The sequence below is a fragment of the Hevea brasiliensis genome, chromosome 11 (assembly GCF_030052815.1).
Source record: "Hevea brasiliensis isolate MT/VB/25A 57/8 chromosome 11, ASM3005281v1, whole genome shotgun sequence".
Classification (NCBI taxonomy): domain Eukaryota; kingdom Viridiplantae; phylum Streptophyta; class Magnoliopsida; order Malpighiales; family Euphorbiaceae; genus Hevea; species Hevea brasiliensis.
The window spans coordinates 2,905,344-2,925,005 of record NC_079503.1 but is presented as its reverse complement, the minus strand read 5'-3'; the positions used below and the strand labels follow the sequence as shown (position 1 = coordinate 2,925,005).

General features: G+C 36.5%; 2 protein-coding genes across 2 annotated transcripts; one reads left to right on the top strand and one right to left on the bottom strand.

The window, feature by feature from the left end:
- Positions 1-358: 358 nt before the first annotated feature.
- LOC110661082 (protein tesmin/TSO1-like CXC 5) lies at positions 359-7,054 on the top strand. Its single transcript, XM_058129665.1, has 8 exons — positions 359-1,459; positions 2,398-2,505; positions 2,898-3,075; positions 3,760-4,119; positions 4,663-4,766; positions 4,839-4,933; positions 5,455-5,874; positions 6,460-7,054. Exons 1-8 carry the CDS (start codon positions 1,170-1,172, stop codon positions 6,708-6,710), a joined length of 1,806 nt encoding a protein of 601 aa, XP_057985648.1. The 5' UTR covers positions 359-1,169; the 3' UTR covers positions 6,711-7,054.
- A 1,263-nt stretch (positions 7,055-8,317) lies between these two features.
- LOC110661083 (peroxisomal fatty acid beta-oxidation multifunctional protein AIM1-like) lies at positions 8,318-15,978 on the bottom strand. Its single transcript, XM_058129664.1, has 18 exons — positions 15,691-15,978; positions 15,506-15,577; positions 15,341-15,403; positions 15,209-15,265; positions 15,019-15,086; positions 14,862-14,943; positions 14,671-14,726; positions 14,027-14,332; positions 13,668-13,754; positions 12,830-13,004; positions 12,291-12,412; positions 11,844-12,007; positions 10,715-10,969; positions 9,888-10,009; positions 9,684-9,805; positions 9,367-9,515; positions 8,679-8,817; positions 8,318-8,542 (listed from the first exon to the last, which is right to left on the bottom strand). Exons 1-18 carry the CDS (start codon positions 15,782-15,784, stop codon positions 8,507-8,509), a joined length of 2,169 nt encoding a protein of 722 aa, XP_057985647.1. The 5' UTR covers positions 15,785-15,978; the 3' UTR covers positions 8,318-8,506.
- Between the last annotated feature and the right edge of the window lie 3,684 nt (positions 15,979-19,662).

Here is a 19,662-nt window from a genome sequence, read left to right as displayed (position 1 = left end):
ATTATTTAGTTTTATGAAAAATTTTAAACTTTATGAAACATATACATTTTATTTTTATATAAAGCAATGTTTTATGTTTGTAAAGTAATTATTTCATTAAAAATATTAAATTAATTAATTTTTTTTATTTTATGAAGAATTATAACTTTATTTTATATTACACATTCATTTTTTAAAAATATTCACCTAAAAAAAAATAATATTGACCGTACATTGTTTGCCTTGAAATGCTGAGCAACAGTAGCAAGTAGTAGAAAATTTCTCATCAAACACCGTAACGGTGTTTTGCATTTTACTTTCAAGTCAACAGCCCTCTTCTTTAGCGCCAATTTTTATTCTACTTTCACTTTTAACGGAGCGGAATACTCTAAACAAATTCCCTCCTTTTTCACCCCTTCCGTTTTCCAATTACAATTTGCCACATCTCAACTCTTATTTTTTCTCTTACATGGCAACAATCTAATGGTTTAAACTAATATTCTCTTACTCTCCATCCCACAACAGATACTATCCCACTAGACATTCCCACTCACACTGCTTTCACAGAAATTTTGAGTGTTTAATAATCCAACGGTCAAGGGGCTAACCATATTCCCATTTCTATGAATTCATATCGTCCGATTTTATCTTTCAATACGAACCGTAGGATAAAGTCAGAAATTAAATCCCACCATTGAATATGCACGAAATTGAATTTCAAAATGTCTTGAGAGAGGGGGAGGAGAGACGAAGAAGAACAAAACCAAAGAGGAGCCGAGCCACCTCCTACAGTTCCTCATCACCTCCTTTACACCATAGTCCCTCTTAGCTTTCTTTCGTATCAAACTGCTGTTTCTGTCTCTGTTCTCTATCTGTTTGGGGATCAAAGCGCTCTGAGAAAAGAAGGGATTTTTATTTCCTTTTTTGGGGAAATGACTCTTGGCTTAACTTCGGTGTGTAATTTTCAGCTGATTACTCTTGCATTTTTTGTATAATTACGTGTTTTGGGGGTTTTATGCTGAGTTTTTGGATCTGAAAGTTGGAGAATTTCAGTGGATTTTTCAAAATTGTGGGATTATTGAAGGGGGAATTCAGTGGATTAAAGTTTGCTTATGATTTAGTTTTTCGTCTTTTTAGGCAAGAAATTGGAAATTTGTTGGTAGTTTTATAAATTTGGGAATTTGAATTTGATGGGTGAAGGTGAGGGAAGCGAATTCCCTCCAAAAAAAGCGGCACAATCGGACACGCAGGTGAGCTCGGATTTCCCTGCGAAGAAGCTAGCGAGGCAGCTGGATTTCACGCAGGGGAATGTTGTCCTCCCAGACCATCCTCAATCGCAGCAGCAGCAGCAGCCTGTGACTCTGCCACTGCAGCAGAAGTCGGTTGCCGTCACTCCGCATGGCCAACTGCAGCAGCAGCCGCAGATGGTAGCGATGGCAGCAGCGCCGCCGCCACAACAGCATCCGCCAGCCAGGACTGTGTAAGTTTGTTTTCTTTTGCGATTTTTTTTTTCTTTTGATTGAGAATTTTTGGTTTTGGACATGAGTGTCAGTTTGTGAAATTGGTCCTGTGCGTCTACTGTTCAAATTTGCAAATTTGATTTTAATGTGTAAATTTATGCAATTTTGTGTAATTTATTCGAGAAAGTCTTGCTTTTGTTTGAAAGGTTTGGTTTGGAGTATTTAGTTACCTTGTTTGGAAATTTTTGAGTGTTCTGATCGGTGCTATTTCAATTTATATTGCTGCTCTCTCACCTTCTCTCTAATTCAAAATTTGCCTTTTGCTTTCAACTGTTGTTTTTGTTTTGCCCCTATTTTACAAAGATATGGGAGTTTTGAATTCTTTCTAAAAAAAAGACTGTTCAATCATTACAGATTATGCCCTTTTGGTTTTAGCTTAGTGAACTGCATTTTTTAAATTCATGTCTCCTGGCGCAGAAATATGGAAGAGGTATCTATTGAGATCATGTTGGATTTGAATATGAGAACTGGGACAGGTTCATAGTGTTGCCCATGTACTATATTTTTTGATCAACTTCTTACAAAGTGAGGCATAAATTATATTTTTGTTTGAGAATGTGAATAAAGCAATTCGCAATCCAATTATTATTATTATTATTTTTTTTTTTGTTTAAGAAAAACACAATGAACTGGACTTTTGTAAATGTGGTTGTTCATTTTCCATGGCATTGGTTATTTCTTCCTTTTTATTAGTGATAATTAATTTTTGCATTTGTGAGTTCTGTTCTTTTAAAATCTCAGACACTCTTTAGAAAAAAGGCACATGACCACTTTTACCGCTATGGCATTAGTTAAAACCTGACATTAACCAAGAATCATACAACTCCTATGCCACTATGGCATCGTTAAAAGTTTGCATTTTTTAAATTCGATGCTAAATTTACATTTTCTTCCCCAGAAAGCCAGAATCCCCAAAATCAAAACCAAGACCGAATGCTGAATTGAAAGACGGTACTCCAAAGAGGCAAAAACAGTGCAACTGCAAACACTCACGGTGCTTGAAGTTGTAAGTGCATCTTGATTTATTCAATAAGATGATATTTGGCTTTGCTTAAGAATTTGCTTTTTTCTTCTTCAGTCCTTAAATCTAGGACTTGCATATTTACTTGCTACGGTTAAGGTAATACAAGAGATAATGGGACTTACTAAACTGTATATTGTTGTTTTTGCCAGAATATTCTCTTAGATGTATGTAATCAACTGAACGAAGTAGAATAGAGTTTTAATTAATGGGGCCTCACTTCTTGCATCAGTTGTGTTTTACTCCTATCATTTCTTGTTACATAAATTTCCTTATCATTTTTAACTTTCTTTGTCTTGGTAACTTTTGATGCCAAGTCTTACATAATCCAGTGGAAAATATTTACTGACATGAAGCTATTTTTCTGTCTTGACTAGGTATTGTGAATGCTTTGCATCTGGAACATATTGTGATGGTTGCAATTGTGCAAATTGTTATAACAATGTTGAAAATGAAGCTGCTAGGCGAGAAGCTGTTGAAGCCACTTTAGAGCGGAATCCAAATGCATTCAGGCCAAAAATTGCTAGCAGTCCACATGGAACACGAGATAGTCGGGTATGTCAATTGAATGTAATAATTTTCAGAAAAATGCTCTTTCTTATATTTCATTAACCAAAATTGAGTCATTGTGCTTCCCTTTGGTTTCAAATTGGTTCAACAAACTAGACATCTATTCTTTTACTAATCTCTACTATAATTTTATATCTTTCTTGGATTCGGGTACAAGTGTTGGATACATGTCTATGCGCAATATGGGTATCTTTTTCATAATTTTTCCTTACATTTGGGGGATCATACCCAAGTACCCATATCCTTTTAGTGTGAGGGAATTGCTAATGTGCGTAGCTATTAAAATTGTAGTTTCATGGAAATGCTTTAATATGTTGGAATTTTTAAATATCATTTTCATTTTTTGATGTGAATTTTGTTTACTTAGAAAAATTGTCATAATGCAAGGCTCATTGCTTGTCCAATGATAGAAGTTTTTGCAGCCACAAGGTTGCAATATTTAGTGTCTACAACTGCAACTTCATTAAAAATGGTAGGAATATCTTCAAATTATTCTTCCTGAGGACATACTGGGTAATGGTCTCCAGAGAATTGAAATAAAGGAATACAGTAAAAGAGATCTCATGTTGCCCATTACTATGAATTGAATTAAGTAGATTTGCATCAACGATATTGCTCATTTTTATTGTTTTTTGATAAAGTGTACAAATTGATTTCAAATAAATGCAGGAGGAGAATTTGGAAGGATTAGTGTTGGGAAAGCACAACAAGGGATGTCACTGCAAGAAGTCTGGATGCCTTAAGAAGTACTGTGAATGTTTCCAAGCCAATATTCTTTGTTCTGAAAATTGCAAATGCATGGATTGTAAGAATTTTGAAGGAAGTGAGGAGAGGCAGGCTCTCTTTCATGGGGACCATGCCAACAATATGGCATACATTCAACAGGCTGCTAATGCTGCAATAACTGGGGCTATTGGATCTTCTGGCTATACATCACCTCCAGTATCCAAGAAGCGAAAGGGTCAGGAACTTTTATTTGGGCCAGCAGCCAAGGATCCCTCCTTTCACAGGCTTGGGCATTTTCAACAGGTAAATGCTCTTTTGACATATTTGATTAATCCCATCTAGCATGTATGGGAGAGTCATATCATAGCAAATATGATTATAGAAAAAAAAAAAAGAAAAAAAAGCAAGGACTTTTTCTTTATAAAAAAAAAATACTCTTTTTTTATGAAAAAAAAAGAAAAGACTTTTCTTTTTGATGGAAAAAAAAAAAAGAAAAGACTTAGTGAAGCTGTTTATATGTATTTTTTTTTCAAGACTATAATAAGCTAATTCATTAGTAATTCTCCTTCCTAAGATGCCACCTGGTATGATTTTTACTGGTGTTAAAGTATGTTAAGTGTTTAAGTGTGAGTGAGTCAAAAAAGGAAATAAGAAAATTCAAGACTTACATAGCACTTGGCTTTGCTCAGTTATATTCTGTTTATTTGGGCTACGGATTAAAAATGGCAACATCCTTGTGTTTTTTATTGCTGTTATTTATTTCATGATGTACTACTGAATTATTTTCTTTGCGTAATGCTTTATAACCCATGATAACAGTTAGCATGTCGTTTTCATCTTCATCAGGCAGTCCATATCAGGCCTTCTGCATCTTCCATTTCCTTGACCATCAATCCAGTTGCTCGTGCCACTAGCACAGCAACTTTGGGCCCTTCAAAATTCACATACAAGTAAGATGCCTTTATTTATAAAATGCACCAATATGCTAGTTCAGAAAACTAATCCTTATGGTATGATTGAAGGTCACTCTTGGCAGACATTATCCAAGCACAGGATTTAAGAGAACTTTGCTCAGTTTTGGTGGTTGTGTCAGGTGAAGCTGCAAAGACACTTGCAGGTATGGTGTTGATCCCTGTACATGAAAGCTTTAGCAATTAATTCAGAATAACTAAGTCCAATACGTCTTTTTTGGTTTATCATGGATGTCTTTATTTGTGCACTGATATGCTGCTTATGATGATTTTATCTGCTATGTGGTAAGCAACTCAGCTTCATTTTTGTTTTTCAATTCCAATGTTTTCTATGGAACAAGAACTTCTTTAGGGACATACTCATGGAAATTAGGAGCTTAGATTTTAACTAATTATCTATTGAAAATGTGTCAGCTTCATTTTTGTGTTTTTAATTCCAATCTTTTCTATGGAACAAAAAGTGCACGAGGGAGATATGGCAATTAAAAGCATATTATTATATTTTAACTAATTATCTATTGAAATATGCTTCTACTGGTTTAAATTCTGCACATTTAGCCTCTTTCTTGCCTTAAAAATTAAGGAAAAGGATTGAATTAAACAGTAGTGCAAATTGCCAACATTATTTGACTAGTTAGATTTTTGGTTGAATTCTTTGTACATGCAGACCAAAGAAATGCAACAGAAAAGCGGGTAGATGATCATGCAGAAACTTCCCTTGCCTCATCAACTCAAGACAGTTTGCAGGGCCAGAAGGAGGCTGATGTTAAGAAAATTACTTCCTATGATTGTTCCAGTGCAAACCAGGCTGATAAAGTTGGCCCTGATGATTCTAGCTCAGATGGTGCTGATATGCCAAAAGGAAGGCCTATGTCTCCTGGAACTCTGGCATTGATGTGTGATGAACAAGATACAATGTTTATGGCAGCTGCTTCTCCCAATGGGTTAACGGGCCATGGATGCAGCGCTACCTCACAGTTGCCTTGTGGACAGGGCATGGCAGATATTTACGCAGAACAGGAAAGGATTGTTTTAACAAAGTTTCGGGATTGCCTTAATAGGCTCATAACATTTGGAGAAATAAAAGGCAAGCTTTTTATCTCCTTTTCTCTAAAGCATCTTATGCTCATAATTGTACCATAAGAGAATACCATGTCATTACTTACAAGCTGTTAGAGTCACCACAGGTGACAACCAAACATATGTTATAGTCTGTGCTAAGTAACTAAGAACCCTGCATTGCCTTTTGATTTTGATTTTGATTTTAATGTGAAAAAATGGGCTCACTGCCTTCACTCTTTGTTCTTACCCCTTGCATTGGGTGAATAATTGGGACATCGGATGCTTGAAGTTAGGAATACTTGGTTTTATTGATTTTGAAATGGAATGTCTCCATTATCATTATAAATTGTTTTCTTCTGGTGCATGATAAATCAGATTTTATTATTATTATTTTTTTAAATTCTGCAATAAGAAAGTGTGCATCAGCTACAATCAGCCAGCTGTAATTTTCACATGCCACATGTTCTGTGGCTGGCATATACATTTTTATGATTTTGAGCTTTATGATTGTGGAGGGGCTGACTTAGTTTATGCATTGTAACATCACATGAATAACAGATTTTTATTTATCACAAGTATCAGGAAGTAATGTCATTTTCTGTTCTAACAGAAACGAAGTGTTCATCATTAGCGAGAACTGAACTGGGGAGTCAAGAAGATCAATTAATCAATGGCACAACGAGTGCCAGAGCTGAATTCGGAAAACAACAGGGACCTTTTAGCAATGGTATTGCAAAACATATCACCATACCTACATCCAAGACAGCTCAGATGGTTACTTCTATGGTTGCCACCTCCAGTAATGATCTTCCTAAAGTTCCAGCCCTTCCACAAAATGGGGATAACAAACCAATGACTTAAGAGATTGTAAAAGAGATTTTAGCTCTGAAGGCTGGCCCAAGTGGTGCTTCTGAATTTGGTTGTACTAGATCAATGTTCATCCTTGATGCAATCTTTAGCCACCATTGGGTCCATTGTTGGAACTGACCAGGATCTGATTTTATTCCTCACGTCATTAAAATATTTACACATCAGTCTTCGGCTCCAGCCACAATTCAAGTCTAAGTGGTGTATTGCAGAGCCTTACAATTACATAGGACATCTTAAGTGTTATAACATGGCAATGACCATCATAGATTGTAGATTTTTCTTGTTCTATTGACACCGTTATTAAAGAAAGAGAAAATTTATGATTTTTCATCGAATATGAAACCAAGAGTTGATCCATGAGTTACCAGAGAAGGTTTTTTAGGTTTGTTGTGCTCCTCATTACATACCCAGAGTACTTTTCTCAACAGACCTGATGCCACATGCACTGCTTGTACTCTTCATAGCAAAGTTCTCCTTAGAAGAAACTGAACTTTGTTCTCTTTTAAATGTATATATTTGTAGAAGGGAAAATATTTATGCTTCTACTTGGGGGACGTTTTATGGCTAATTGTCCTATTATATCTACAGATTTTTTCCTGTTTGAAATTTTGAATTTCAGTGCTATTCTCAGCTGATTGTTGATACTACCAGAGATGGAAATGTTAGAGCTGACTGATTTTTTGTGAACTAATCCTGGCTAGATTATATTAGAATGCTTTTGTTTGTCCAATTAAATTTTCACTGTGAAATTCATAATTTATAATAAATATTTAATTTAAGAATAACTAAACTCGAATCAGCATATAATAAATACAGCTTTTCCTAAATTCCTAATTCTTGAATCCCTAAATCCCACTTCTTCTCTCTGTGAACTGCTACGTAGAGCTGGTCTTGTTTCTTTATATTTTTCAAAACCCATATTTGCGTTCTTTTCTTTAAAAATGGAAAGTTTGATTCCTCATCGCTCTGATCGCAGTTGCCCCTTTTGTTTGGAAGATGAATGACTCAAATAAACCCCAAAGTAATTCTCTCTTTCCTTTTCTTGAATTTGCAATTTCTTAACCCAAAGGGGAAATCATTGGATTCCATTTCCAGGTAGAAAATTGAGTGGAGCAAAGGACGAAGCAGTAGTGAGTGGCGCTAAAGTTGAACATGGCTCGAGTGGTGATTCCCTATTTGGGTGCACAAAAGAAGAATTAGTAGTGCTGAAGTCACTTACGGGATTGGTTTTGTTTGGATGGCTTAACTACATGCTTGTTTGATCATCATCCGTCTCCACCTTTAAATCGTAGGGATCGGATAAATCGTTAAAAAAAAATTAATTAAATATTATAAATATAAATATAAATAAATAAAATTAATTTTAAAATTTTAAAATTCATTAAATTGTTATTTTTTTTATATATCTTAATGATATTTTTAATTTCATATAAAAATAAATTTACTAATTTTTATAATTATATTATTAAATAATATTAAAAAATAAATAAAATATATTTATTTTTATAAATAATTCATCTATTTTGTTAATATTTAAAATTACAATGCTGTATAATAAAAAAAAATAATGCACAAAAAAAAAAAAAGACTCATCCTGATTCTAGAAAAAACGTTCATTCAATTTAGCCTTTGGAAAAGAGTTCCAAGAACATAGCATCTGAAACAATGAGCCTCTTCTGAAACCAGACTCTTATTGCTTTTGGATTTATGCCAGTACAAGGAAAAAAATAATTAACTTTATTTCACTGAATCACATAATGCTTGAGCACTCTCTTCAGAATTATAGCCTACATGCGAGATCTGGACGCTGAAGCAGGGGCACTCTGCATAAAGGAAACAATGTCAAACTTTACTTGAATTCATCGGTACACTTCCAGTAAAGTTAAAATAATTGCAAAAATTTGCAGAAAGCAGGTGCTTTGAGGGGAGAAAAGTAATATGAAAGTGTATAACTCTTACCAACAACATGCCTTTTGATGCCCTTTCTTCCAAATACCTTGATGGTTTGAAGAAGTCACCATATAATTGAGACCATTTCTTCAGACTTGTATATATGTGTTCGGATCCAACCATGTCTGCCCAAAAAACAATGCCACCACTGCCACAAAAGAATGATTACCGTGAGATATGATTGCCCCAAGAAGACTTGCCATCAACTTTTAAATAACAGGTGGGCTGTCACAGTTCACAGCAGACTCAATTATTTACAAACATATGCAGGGGAGATTGTGACCATTATATGAAACTTTAACTTAGCCGACTAATGGACCATCTTAGTAGCCAAGTTCAAGAAAGAACTCATACAAAATCTCTTTGAACATAGCCACAGATGTCATCTGATAATGTGTTACAAGAGCTCAGAATTCACCTTCCATTAATAAAGTTCGTAATCTAATTCTAATTATTTGCACTGATATTATGCATTTAAGAGAAATACAGCTCATCAGCACAAAACAGTCCAATTTGTAAACATGTCTGCAAGGACTTGCAGCTCATGTGGACTATAATGCCTTGCTGCAGTATCTACACTAATCCTCAACTGCCATGTGCACTCAAAATATTTAGAACAAGGCAGAGGAAAGGTTTACAGTAAGGTTGTTTTAAAAGAGATCAACTAGGTTACTTGTCATCCACAAAAATTACTTACCGATAGGCTGGGAAACTCATTCCCAGAACAGATGCAATGTCAAGATCTGATGCTCGAACTACCACTCCCTCATCCAGAACACGACATGCTTCATTCACTACTGGAAAGAGTATCATATTCACTATCTCTTGGTCGGTGACACTTATAGACTGCCAGACATATTCCAACAACATACATTAGGAAATATTGCACTGAAGCTACAGAAAAGCAGATATGATGTGTCTACAGTAGATTTTGAAACACCAGCGCACTCAATATAATCTTAAAGTGATATAATATTGGTAATTATGAAGCACGGTAATTATGAAGCAAGGTACCTTTCCATTAGGCATAATATTGGTAAGCCGCCTAGACTCCTCAATGATTGGTATCACTGAAGGATCAGGTTTTGGCTTGCTTCCCTTTTCATAAATGTAGTACCCTTTCCCATTGTTTTTACCTGAAATGAGAAAAGTGAATATGAAGTCCTTATATCAAGAAAAGAAGGAAATGTCACTTTGATGCAAATAACAATCTTATACCATTTCGTCCACTTTTAATTAAAAGTTCAACTAATGGAGACAAGAATGTGCGATCAGGGAATGCATTAGCAAACTCTTTTCCCACTGCAACAGCAACTCCATATCCAGCTAAATCCTGAAGCCTGCAAATTAACCATAGAGATGCATGATATATCACCCATCTTAAACACAACCAAAGAAGCAAATACACATGCAAGCTTGGAAGATAACTCCATTACAGCAGAAGGCAATTCTTAATATTGGCAAACACCAACATGATTTTCAAGGATAGGTACTTCCATAGTTTTAAATGCCAAAGGAATTTCTTCTTCCAATAGATTTTACTTAATTATGTTACAGACTAAAAAGTGAATAGACCTTCATCGAACAACCTACATAAACAACAAAATGAAAAAGTTGCACACCAGAGCAGCTTAGAATCCAACAGGACCCACATAAGCACCACATAATGGTGCAGTGTTAGCTAGAGGGGAACATATTATAGTAGACCATGATTACAACATAATTTGAGCATTGCTGGTAGTCAGTGTTGCTTTCATATTGGCAATATTCTGGCAAAGAATCTAAATCCTGTTATTCTTTATCAATAGATTTTGGTTGTACAGGAAATTCCCCTTCTATAGAAGAACTAATATCCCCATTTCTTCATGATCTTGAAGTCGCACCAGAAAACTGAATAATAAAAAAAAAAAAAAAACCCTATGGCATGAAATTAACTGAAAACACATCTCAAATTGTGTTCAAGTGGTAAACGCATGCTGCAGCATATTAGATACCCACATAAAACCAAGCAAAAAGTAGATTATAGCATTAAGAAAAAAAATTACAGGAAAGGGCCCATTGGAAGGCCAAAATTGCTGATCACCCTGTCAATTCTGAACACGTCGACACCTAAATTGACCAGAATATGTGCACCTTGTGTATAGGGAAAGAAAGTGCGGTTGACTGCAAAGCCAGTGCAGTTACCCACCACAACAGGAACTTTCTTTATAGATTTCCCAACCGTCATGAGATCAAGAATTACTTGCGCAGAAGTCTTGTCCGTGCGTACAATCTCCAGAAGAGGCATTATGTGAGCAGGACTGTCCAAAAATGAGCCACATTAAACAAGACACAAATAAAAGCCTTCACAGTTTAAAAAATGAGCTTTATTATCACAAGACCTAAACAAAGATTCACATGGAAATTTAAACAGACTAAATGGTATTAAAGGCATTATTTCTCATTTTACATTTTTCTTAATCGTTCATATTTTCCAAATTAGTTTTGGGATTGAGGCTTAGTTGTTGTTGTTCTTGTTGTTCATATATTTTCCAACATAATGCATTCTTATGACCAAATAACCTTTATTAATCCCCCTTCTTCTTTCTTCCTCAAATTTAACAAGGCTTAAGGTAAACTACAGCAAATAAGTACAATCTTCTCTCTAGTGCAGGAGTGCACAATGCATAATAAGACAGAGAAACCTGACAGCTCACCACTTGGTTAATTTCAATCATCCAGCTAATTCCCGTAGAAAAAAGTGTTAAGATTTAAGTCCTATATGCAGCACAGCACTACCATCTCTTGCATAGAAGGTTAGGTTGGTGACAATTTACTGCTTGCTCTCTAATATCCGAAAAAGAATAGAAAATTCTAGACATTTCTAGTCTACAACTATAGATCAATACCATCTCTATATGAATGACAAAAGGTTCCATGAAGAAAGGAAAAGAACCTGGATTTCCTATTTATTAGAGATATATAAAGCAAATTATAGGATTCTTACTTCAGAAGGACAATGAAGAGATTATATATCTCATCAGAGGACAACTTCAATAATCAGACTGTCAACATAAAGATTCTCAAGGGAGAAGACTTTAAATAGCTTCATTGATTTTAGATATATAAAGCTTATGTAGGGATGTTACGAGTGACGATGAAATGTAAACTGGGAAGAAGATTATTAGGCCTAACCTGAAAAAGTGTGCACCTATAACACGATCTTGAGCGCTGGTCTTTTCTGCAATTATATTGAGGTCAATGGTAGATGTATTTGTTGCCAAGATGCAGTGAGGAGGGCAGGCCTTCTCAATTTCAATAAAAATTTTTTGTTTCAGAGGAATACTTTCAATAACTGCCTGTAAATGGAAGTAACAATCAGAAAACTTTTCATAGAGACCACAAGTCTTGCAGTTTGTCTTCACATTAGAGAACAAGATATTGAAAATCAGAATTTCAAGTAAACACAATCATTAAGAATTCATGACCAACCAAATATAAAATAAGCCATCACCCAATTCCACAGTTACATGTGTAGGCATTCACTGATGAGCACACACCCACACACAAAACAATTTAAAAACACACCCACACACAAAACAATTTAAAATTTTCATTATGAAACACCCAAGAGTTGCCCACCTCTATGACCATATCAACATCTCTGAATTCTGAGTAATCCAATACACCTTTGAGCATTGAAAGGGCTTTGTCTGCCTTATCCTGTAACAACTTTCCTCTTGTTACTAAGCCTCGAACATTTGCTGTCAAGTGAATCAATGTCATGATTTTCTCAAACATGGAAACAAACACGATGGTAGGATTTAAGAATAATTTTATTTTTTGGAAAATGATTGGCCTAATCACATTCCTAGTTCATAGTTTAAAGAGTTCTAATTCAGGTTTTCCAGCTGGACATATGCATAAACCAGACTTCTGTTGATGCAGAACAGAATAGAGAAATAGAAGAAAGATGATAGAGAAGAGATCAGGAGAAGAAAAGGAAGTATGAAAGAAGGGGGAAAGTCCAAAAGACAGCATTGGAAACAACAGAAGAAGGGGAAGAGGGAATTAGTAGGAAATCAATTCTCTAATTCAATATCAACAGAAGCAACCAAATAACATTGAATGGATGATAATATCAGTAATTTAATGTCAATCCCATGACAAGTAGTAACTACCTTCTATCATCTTTATTCCTTTCAGAAGATATTCAGAGTTTATTTCTTTCAGTACAACATATATGTTGCTCATAATAAGAGCAGTAGCTATGCCAGAACCCATTAGACCTCCACCAATGACTGCCACCTTCTTTATTTGCCTAGATTTGAGCCCAACATCAGTAACATTAGGCACCTGTCAAAGTAATTTTTTTTTTTAAAAATGCATGAGATCAAACAAGGAAGTTAAATAATACTAGTTGCTAATTCTGCATATCAACAGATTTTTTTTTAATAAATTAAGTATAAAAATCAACTAATAACAATGTAATTGTATGGTAACACTTATGCCAAGTAAAAACAAGTGAGGAATGACAACTACAAAAATTCAGATGCTAACTGCCATGAAAACGTTATCAAAATCAAAATCTAAGAAAATATGCTTTGCAATATCTTCTAACGTATCTAAGAATAGAGCTTAGAAAGCTACTGCATACATCCAAAGTGTTTTATGGTGACAAATTCTATTTGGTGTAACAAAGTCATCCCTGGGCCCTGGCTACAAAACCTCATGACGTCACAAGAGTGATAATAGACAACTAGTTTTCAGAGGCAGGAAGACTGTATGATAACTTATATGCCAAAATAATTTGATCCAAGTAAAAAAGTCAAAGGAGCGAAAGCAAAATGAAACCCCCCCAGACCATGTTCAAACCAACCACTTCAAACTTGATGGGGAATACATCCATAGGAATTGGTGAAATCACAAAACTTTGACTTTAGGATCATCAGCCACTAATAAATGGCCCAGAAATCAATAACAGATCCAATATTATAGATCTTGATTCATATGCCATACCTTCGATGTCGCACGCTGAGCAAAAAAGACATGAATAAGACCTTTTGATGTGTCTGATATGACTAACTCCTTGAATACTTTTGCTTCCTGCAACAAAAATTCATCCATTAACATGCATATGAGGATATCTCAGTCCAGATATACTGTTGTGAAAGTCAATTACTGCATGCTTGTCTGTAAAAAAGCATGGGACTCAATGAAAGTCAATTATTGCACACGCTAATACCTCAAAACAACAGCAAGCATCTCTTTTCAAAGACAGATTGTCATAAACCACCGATAATGGAAAATGGAACAAATATTTTTATTTGGAAGAGTTTCATCCAGGTTTAACAAACAATGACCAAGCCCATAAATACCTTTAGAACTCCATTATATCCTCCATGAACAACACCTTCTTCAATCACATCAAGGCATGCCTGATGATGCTGAGGCAAATTTGGGGCAGTCTTCTTGGCCTGTTGTCTGGCAGCTTTCAATAACTTGCGTGCCTCAGACAGGGAGCCAATCTTATCTGTCCTGTAAAGAGAACGCATCCATGGTTTGTGCCTCGCTTTGATGTCTAAAGCCCATTGCCGAGATACTTTCAGCAGTTCTTGAGAAGACACAATAACATCAACAAGACCAAGCTTCATCCCTTCTTCAGATGTGATTGGTTTGGATGACTGCAAGAGATTAAAAATGTATTATATAAACAATGCTGAAAAACTGGACCTGTAAAAGGAAATAAAATCAATTAGATTTACAAACTTGGATGATGAAGAACAAGATTCCAAACTAGGTCCAGAAGATAAAGAATACGTAATGTCACCTCACTTTTCTCAACAATAATGACAACCTTATAACGCACAGTTATACTAAGTTCAACTACCAGTATGAACATAAATGGAGGGAGGATTTAAGCTGTTATTAATGAACCTCCAAAGATTATCCCCTTTTTTTACATCTTGGCATGATTCATTCACAAGTTTTCGCTCATTAATTTAATAGAGATAAGATTTACCAGCATCATTTCAATGGCCTTTGACAGTCCTATAAGCCTTGGAAGACGTTGTGTACCTTAAAAGAATACCCACAGTATAATTTAGTCTGAAGATGCAAACTCAAATGTAAAAAACTAACGACTGCACTAAAATACAAGTGTGTGAGTGCGCACTTGCAAACAAGTGTTTCCATATTAAAAACCAATTGTACCTCCAAACCCAGGAATTATTCCAAGTGTCAACTCCGGCAAGCCAAGTTGAGTTTTAGGTGCAACCACACGTGCATGACATCCCTGCACAAAGATAACTGCACTGAGCACCCATACAAACAGAAAAGATTATGACAATCAAAATGAAACCACACAAACCATTGCTAGTTCTAAGCCACCTCCTAGTGCTAGTCCTTCCACAGCAGCAACAACAGGCTTCTTGCAATCTGCACCAGTAAAAGAAAAGAGTTAAAGCATACTGAAAGCACTTCTAAAAAGTCTCCAAATTCATTTCAAAATGTCAGAATTGAATCCAAGAGATCGTAACAGGTTAAAACAGGACAAGTACCTTCAATTGTGTTGACCACAAGATCAACAGATACATCAGGCACAAGTGACACATCCCCTGCCACAGCACAGACAATAATTGTAGGTAACTTAGAGTAATCAAAGTCCAGAACCTAAATCAATCAATTCATACCAGTCTGGTGAACCTTCTGCATGACACTGATATCAAATCCACCGGAAAATTTCCCATGCTTGCCTTCGCCGATTAAAAAAAAAAAAAAAGATATATTACCGTCAACAAAATATCACCAAAAATTCATTGAAATAACTGTATCCTTGTTCAAAATTAGATAGTCACCCGTCAAAACGATAGCTTGAACGTCGTTTCTTCTCGCGGCCTCATCGAACTTCTCCTTCAGCCCCGTAATAACTGCGCCGCCAAATTCCATAAGACGAATCACAAAGAAAGTTTACTTTCGCAAAATTCGAATCCTATAAATTAAATTTAAAAAAATGAAGGAAAGAACGAAATCGGGCTTTTACTTGGAAGCGCTAAGGCGTTAACGGGAGGATTGGACATGGATATGACAGCAACGCCGTCGTTTCCAACCTCCAGGGTGACATGAGGCTTTGCCATGACTCCTTGAGAAAGCTAAAAACACAGCCTAGAAGGCGATTGGTTTGCCAATCACTGCTGATGAAGAAGAGGAAGACGAAGAAGAAATTAGGACACACTTGCGGTCGCAGGTCCTTGATCTCCCTTTTATAGAAGCCACCACTAGTGTGAAATTGACTCGCTGATGTGAAAGTCCCTTCCCCTTGGGCGAATCGAATGGAATGAAATGTGATGGTGGTGGGGCTGTGGGGGGAGTGAGTGAGGATGCAGGAGTAGGAATCACACGTGATGAAGTGTGAGCATGTGATTGGGTAGATTTGGTAAGACATTTGGATTTATCCAATTCTTGACTCGATATTTATTGGTACGCTAGTGCTCGCTTCACTTGATTTGGCCTATTTCTGTTACAGGACATGTGAATGGAGATAATGATAGGCAATTACCAAGCAGACGGCGTCGTTTTACCTTTACCTACCAAACTTTAGACCGGTCCACCAACGTTGGCACGGCAAATGTTTCCAACACGCGAATCATGTGCTTGAAAAAGCAAGTCAATATCTTTCTCTCAGTCCACCAAAAAAAGAAAAGAGAAAAAAAACTATTTAATCCTATATTTTAGATAAATTAATTATTTAATTTTATATTTTAAAAATTAAATTATTTTATTTTTATATTTTATTTTTATTAAATTATTTAATTTTTTTATTAATTTTTTTATTAATCAATAATAATTAAATTATTATTTTTTTTTATTTTAATATAATTAATGTAATACCTTTAATTTTTAAATTTATTATTTTTGGGCAAATATTAATGTTTTAATTTTATTTAAATTTTAGAAAATTATTTGAAATTTTTCGAATTTTTAAAAATCGGGTTTGATTTCTCAAAAATATAAAATTTTGATGATTTTTAAAAATTAATTTAAAGACCACGTGGTAAAACTAAAAATATATTTGGAGTCTACAAATTTTTTTGAGTTTTCTGAAATTTTTTCGGAATTTTTAGACCTCGTTTTCGGTCCCAAGGCAGAGTAAAAAATTTAAAATTTTGTATTCTGAATCGAACCGACCGAATCGAACTGAACCGATCGAATCGAACCAGCTCCTTCTTCTTCTTCTCTTTTTCTCCCGCACGCGTTTCCCCCTTCCTCTCTTTCTCTCCCGTTTTCTCTCTCCTCCCTCCTCCCCTTGCCGCGCCGCTGCCTCCCCTGCCAGCCCAACCCGCCGGCGCACCTCTCCAGCCACCTCCCCTCGCAGGCCGCCGCCTGGAACGCTGGAAAAAGGCGCCCGAAGCGACGTGACGCGCAAGCGTGCCGCTTTGTCTTCCCGACCAAAATTCGGCCGATCCGGCTATCAATCGGACTGGGTCTTGTGTCTAAATCTATCTACTCGTCGAGAGCTTTCCATAGACACTAAGAACACCAAAATCCATCGAGCAATTTGTTCAATTTTTGCCCAGGAAGTTTTAGCCCATTTTGAATTTTGGGCTAGATTTCTCGCAAACCGTGAACCCCACGAGAAAATCGAGAGTACCAGAGCGCTCCACTCGTTGAGAGCTTCGCGGCGATATAAATTTCAAATTTTTCCGACACCGTTTTTCGGTGGGTCCCACGGAACTTCGTAGTGTTTTTCCGAGCAATAAATGAGCTTAGAAAATTCCATAAAATTTATGTACTAACCCCCGTGTTGTGGGCTTCGTGTAGGTATCTTCAATTCACGGAAATTCGACAGTTGTCCGGGTCTGTGAATTTCCAGCCAGACAGACCGATTACCGGAAAAGTCTCCGAATTAGATCTAGGTTTTGGCTACCCCATCATTGTCAGGCGTCCCGAGCATGTCCTCGAAGTCAGAATCGGCATAGGTAAACCCGAACCTTACATTTTCGTAATTTTCTAGTGCTTAAATGAGATTAAAAATCCGTAAAATATTCGTGGTAGTTCAGAAAATTATGATTATTTTTGCATAAGCTTAGTAATATTGCTAAGGACCGCGGGGCAAAGTTTTAGAATTTTTAAAGTTCATTTGGGTAGTTTTTACAAAAAGAGTCAATTATAAGGACTAAATTAAAATTTTATATATTGTGATGGATGACTGTTTGGATGGGCCCAGGAGTGGCTGCGTGATATTGAGTTGTGGATATATGGATTGTGAATATAAAAGTGCATTTTGAACCCTTTTGCAGGTTGGGTAGGTCCTAGGCATAGGGGAGACTCTGCTGAATTTTCGACACGACTTAAGACGTATTTGGTCTTTTCTTAAGTTTGTATTGAGTCAAATTTATTAAATGATTGTAATAAAATTGTCAGGTGAGCCGGGACAGCCTTCTTCCTCCGCCCAGCCGCCACAGTGACCGCTGTCAAGTCTGTGAGTAAAATATTAATTTTAATTGTAATTTCGATATTATTATATGTTTAAGCATGCCCATGTATCACTTATATGTATGTATCTATGTAGTTAAACTCTAGGCACGTTTTATATTGCATTCATAACTGTTGAAGTGTCATGGATGATGTTGTGGTAATTTAGAGTAGTGTGCGTGCGTTGGCATGCGTGTGATGTGGTGTGGACTATGGATAGGACGGGTAGACACGGCTTGAGATCTTCGCTGGGACTCGGTCCTGCGGGGTAGACACGGCTTGAGTTCTTCGCTAGGACCCCGATTTGGTTATTAAGTGGAAGTCCGAGCTGAGTTCTTCGCTGGCGCAGGTTGGATTTAAGAGAGCTGTATAGGGGATCAACTCCCATATATTATGATTGATATTACTGGGTGTGTGAGTGCTCCAAATTACTTTTTTGATGTTATGACATGAAATTATTGCTGTTGTTGCATTTCACTCTATAGGGTGCATTAGTTTTAGATAGTTATAGAGATTATGGTTAAAATTGATATTTTGCTCTCTGAGTCGAACACTCACTCCTGTTCAATATTTTTCCAGGCCACAGGAGGATATTTTTGAGGTTAACCTACTTTTCTCCCTTGCAGGTCGTTTATTCATGTTTGTGTAATTTTATAAACTTCTAGAATTTCCATATGTGTTAGGAATATTTAATTGATTTGGGTCTGTAATATAAATTGTTATTTTGGACCTGTAAAATTTTTATCACATGCATGTTTGATGGACTGGATGAGGGAGCTGAGCTCCCACTTATTTTTATGTTGATATGAGTATGTGGAGGGTGAGTTGAGCTCCCCAATTGATTATTTATTGTGTTTACAGGTAGGGTGAGTAAAAAAAACTCCCCGTTGGAAGGTCCATTTTATGGCCGGACTCTGTCCGGTTGATTTCTTGAAATTGGGCCCAAATGGGCCTTAGAGTTGGGTTAGTGAATAGTTAGGCTTACTACGGGCCTCGGGGGCTTTAGGCTGGCCAAGGTCCTAGTGCCGGTCCGGCCCATAGGTTGGGTCGTGACAAATGTGGTATCAGAGCTTAGGCTCTAGATTCTTAGGGATTGTTTGTCTAAAGTGTTGGGAAGAGTCTACTAGGAGTCACATGCAGAAAATAAGGTCCACATTCGTCTTGCATTGTCATCTTTGCTTCTAGTCTCTACTTCATATATTGTGTGCAAATATGAGTTTATAGAGCTGTGTAATGTGCAGTTTTGAATTTTGTGGGCTAATATTGCTGAATTTCAGGAAAATGCGTAGAAGCAGGAGAGCTGCCACTGCACCAAAACCCGATGTGCCTGACGAGATGTCAGCACAGGATGAGGCGCCTGCCCCGAGGAGGCAGGGTAGGAGGCCTAGAGCTGCTCAAGTAGAAGAGCAGCTGCCACCGGTCAGATCGCCTTTTTATGGCACAGGGTCCCATGGACCCCATGGCAGCTACTCTAACTGGGTTGCAGAGAACCATCGACATGATGGCGCAGTATATGGTCCACCCTCCACAGCAGCAGCAG

Bases quoted from the DNA above. Each gene is read 5' to 3' on its own strand.
- LOC110661082 (XM_058129665.1), top strand. From the start codon at position 1,170: ATGGGTGAAGGTGAGGGAAGCGAATTCCCTCCAAAAAAAGCGGCACAA. The intron at 4,120-4,662 runs GTAAATGCTCTT...CATCTTCATCAG, and splicing joins GGCTTGGGCATTTTCAACAG to GCAGTCCATATCAGGCCTTC. The intron at 4,767-4,838 runs GTAAGATGCCTT...GTATGATTGAAG, and splicing joins CCTTCAAAATTCACATACAA to GTCACTCTTGGCAGACATTA.
- LOC110661083 (XM_058129664.1), bottom strand. From the start codon at position 15,784: ATGGCAAAGCCTCATGTCACCCTGGAGGTTGGAAACGACGGCGTTGCT. The intron at 15,404-15,505 runs GTGACTATCTAA...TAATCGGCGAAG, and splicing joins TCAAGCTATCGTTTTGACGG to GCAAGCATGGGAAATTTTCC. The intron at 12,008-12,290 runs GTGGGCAACTCT...TTCCATTTACAG, and splicing joins ATGTTGATATGGTCATAGAG to GCAGTTATTGAAAGTATTCC.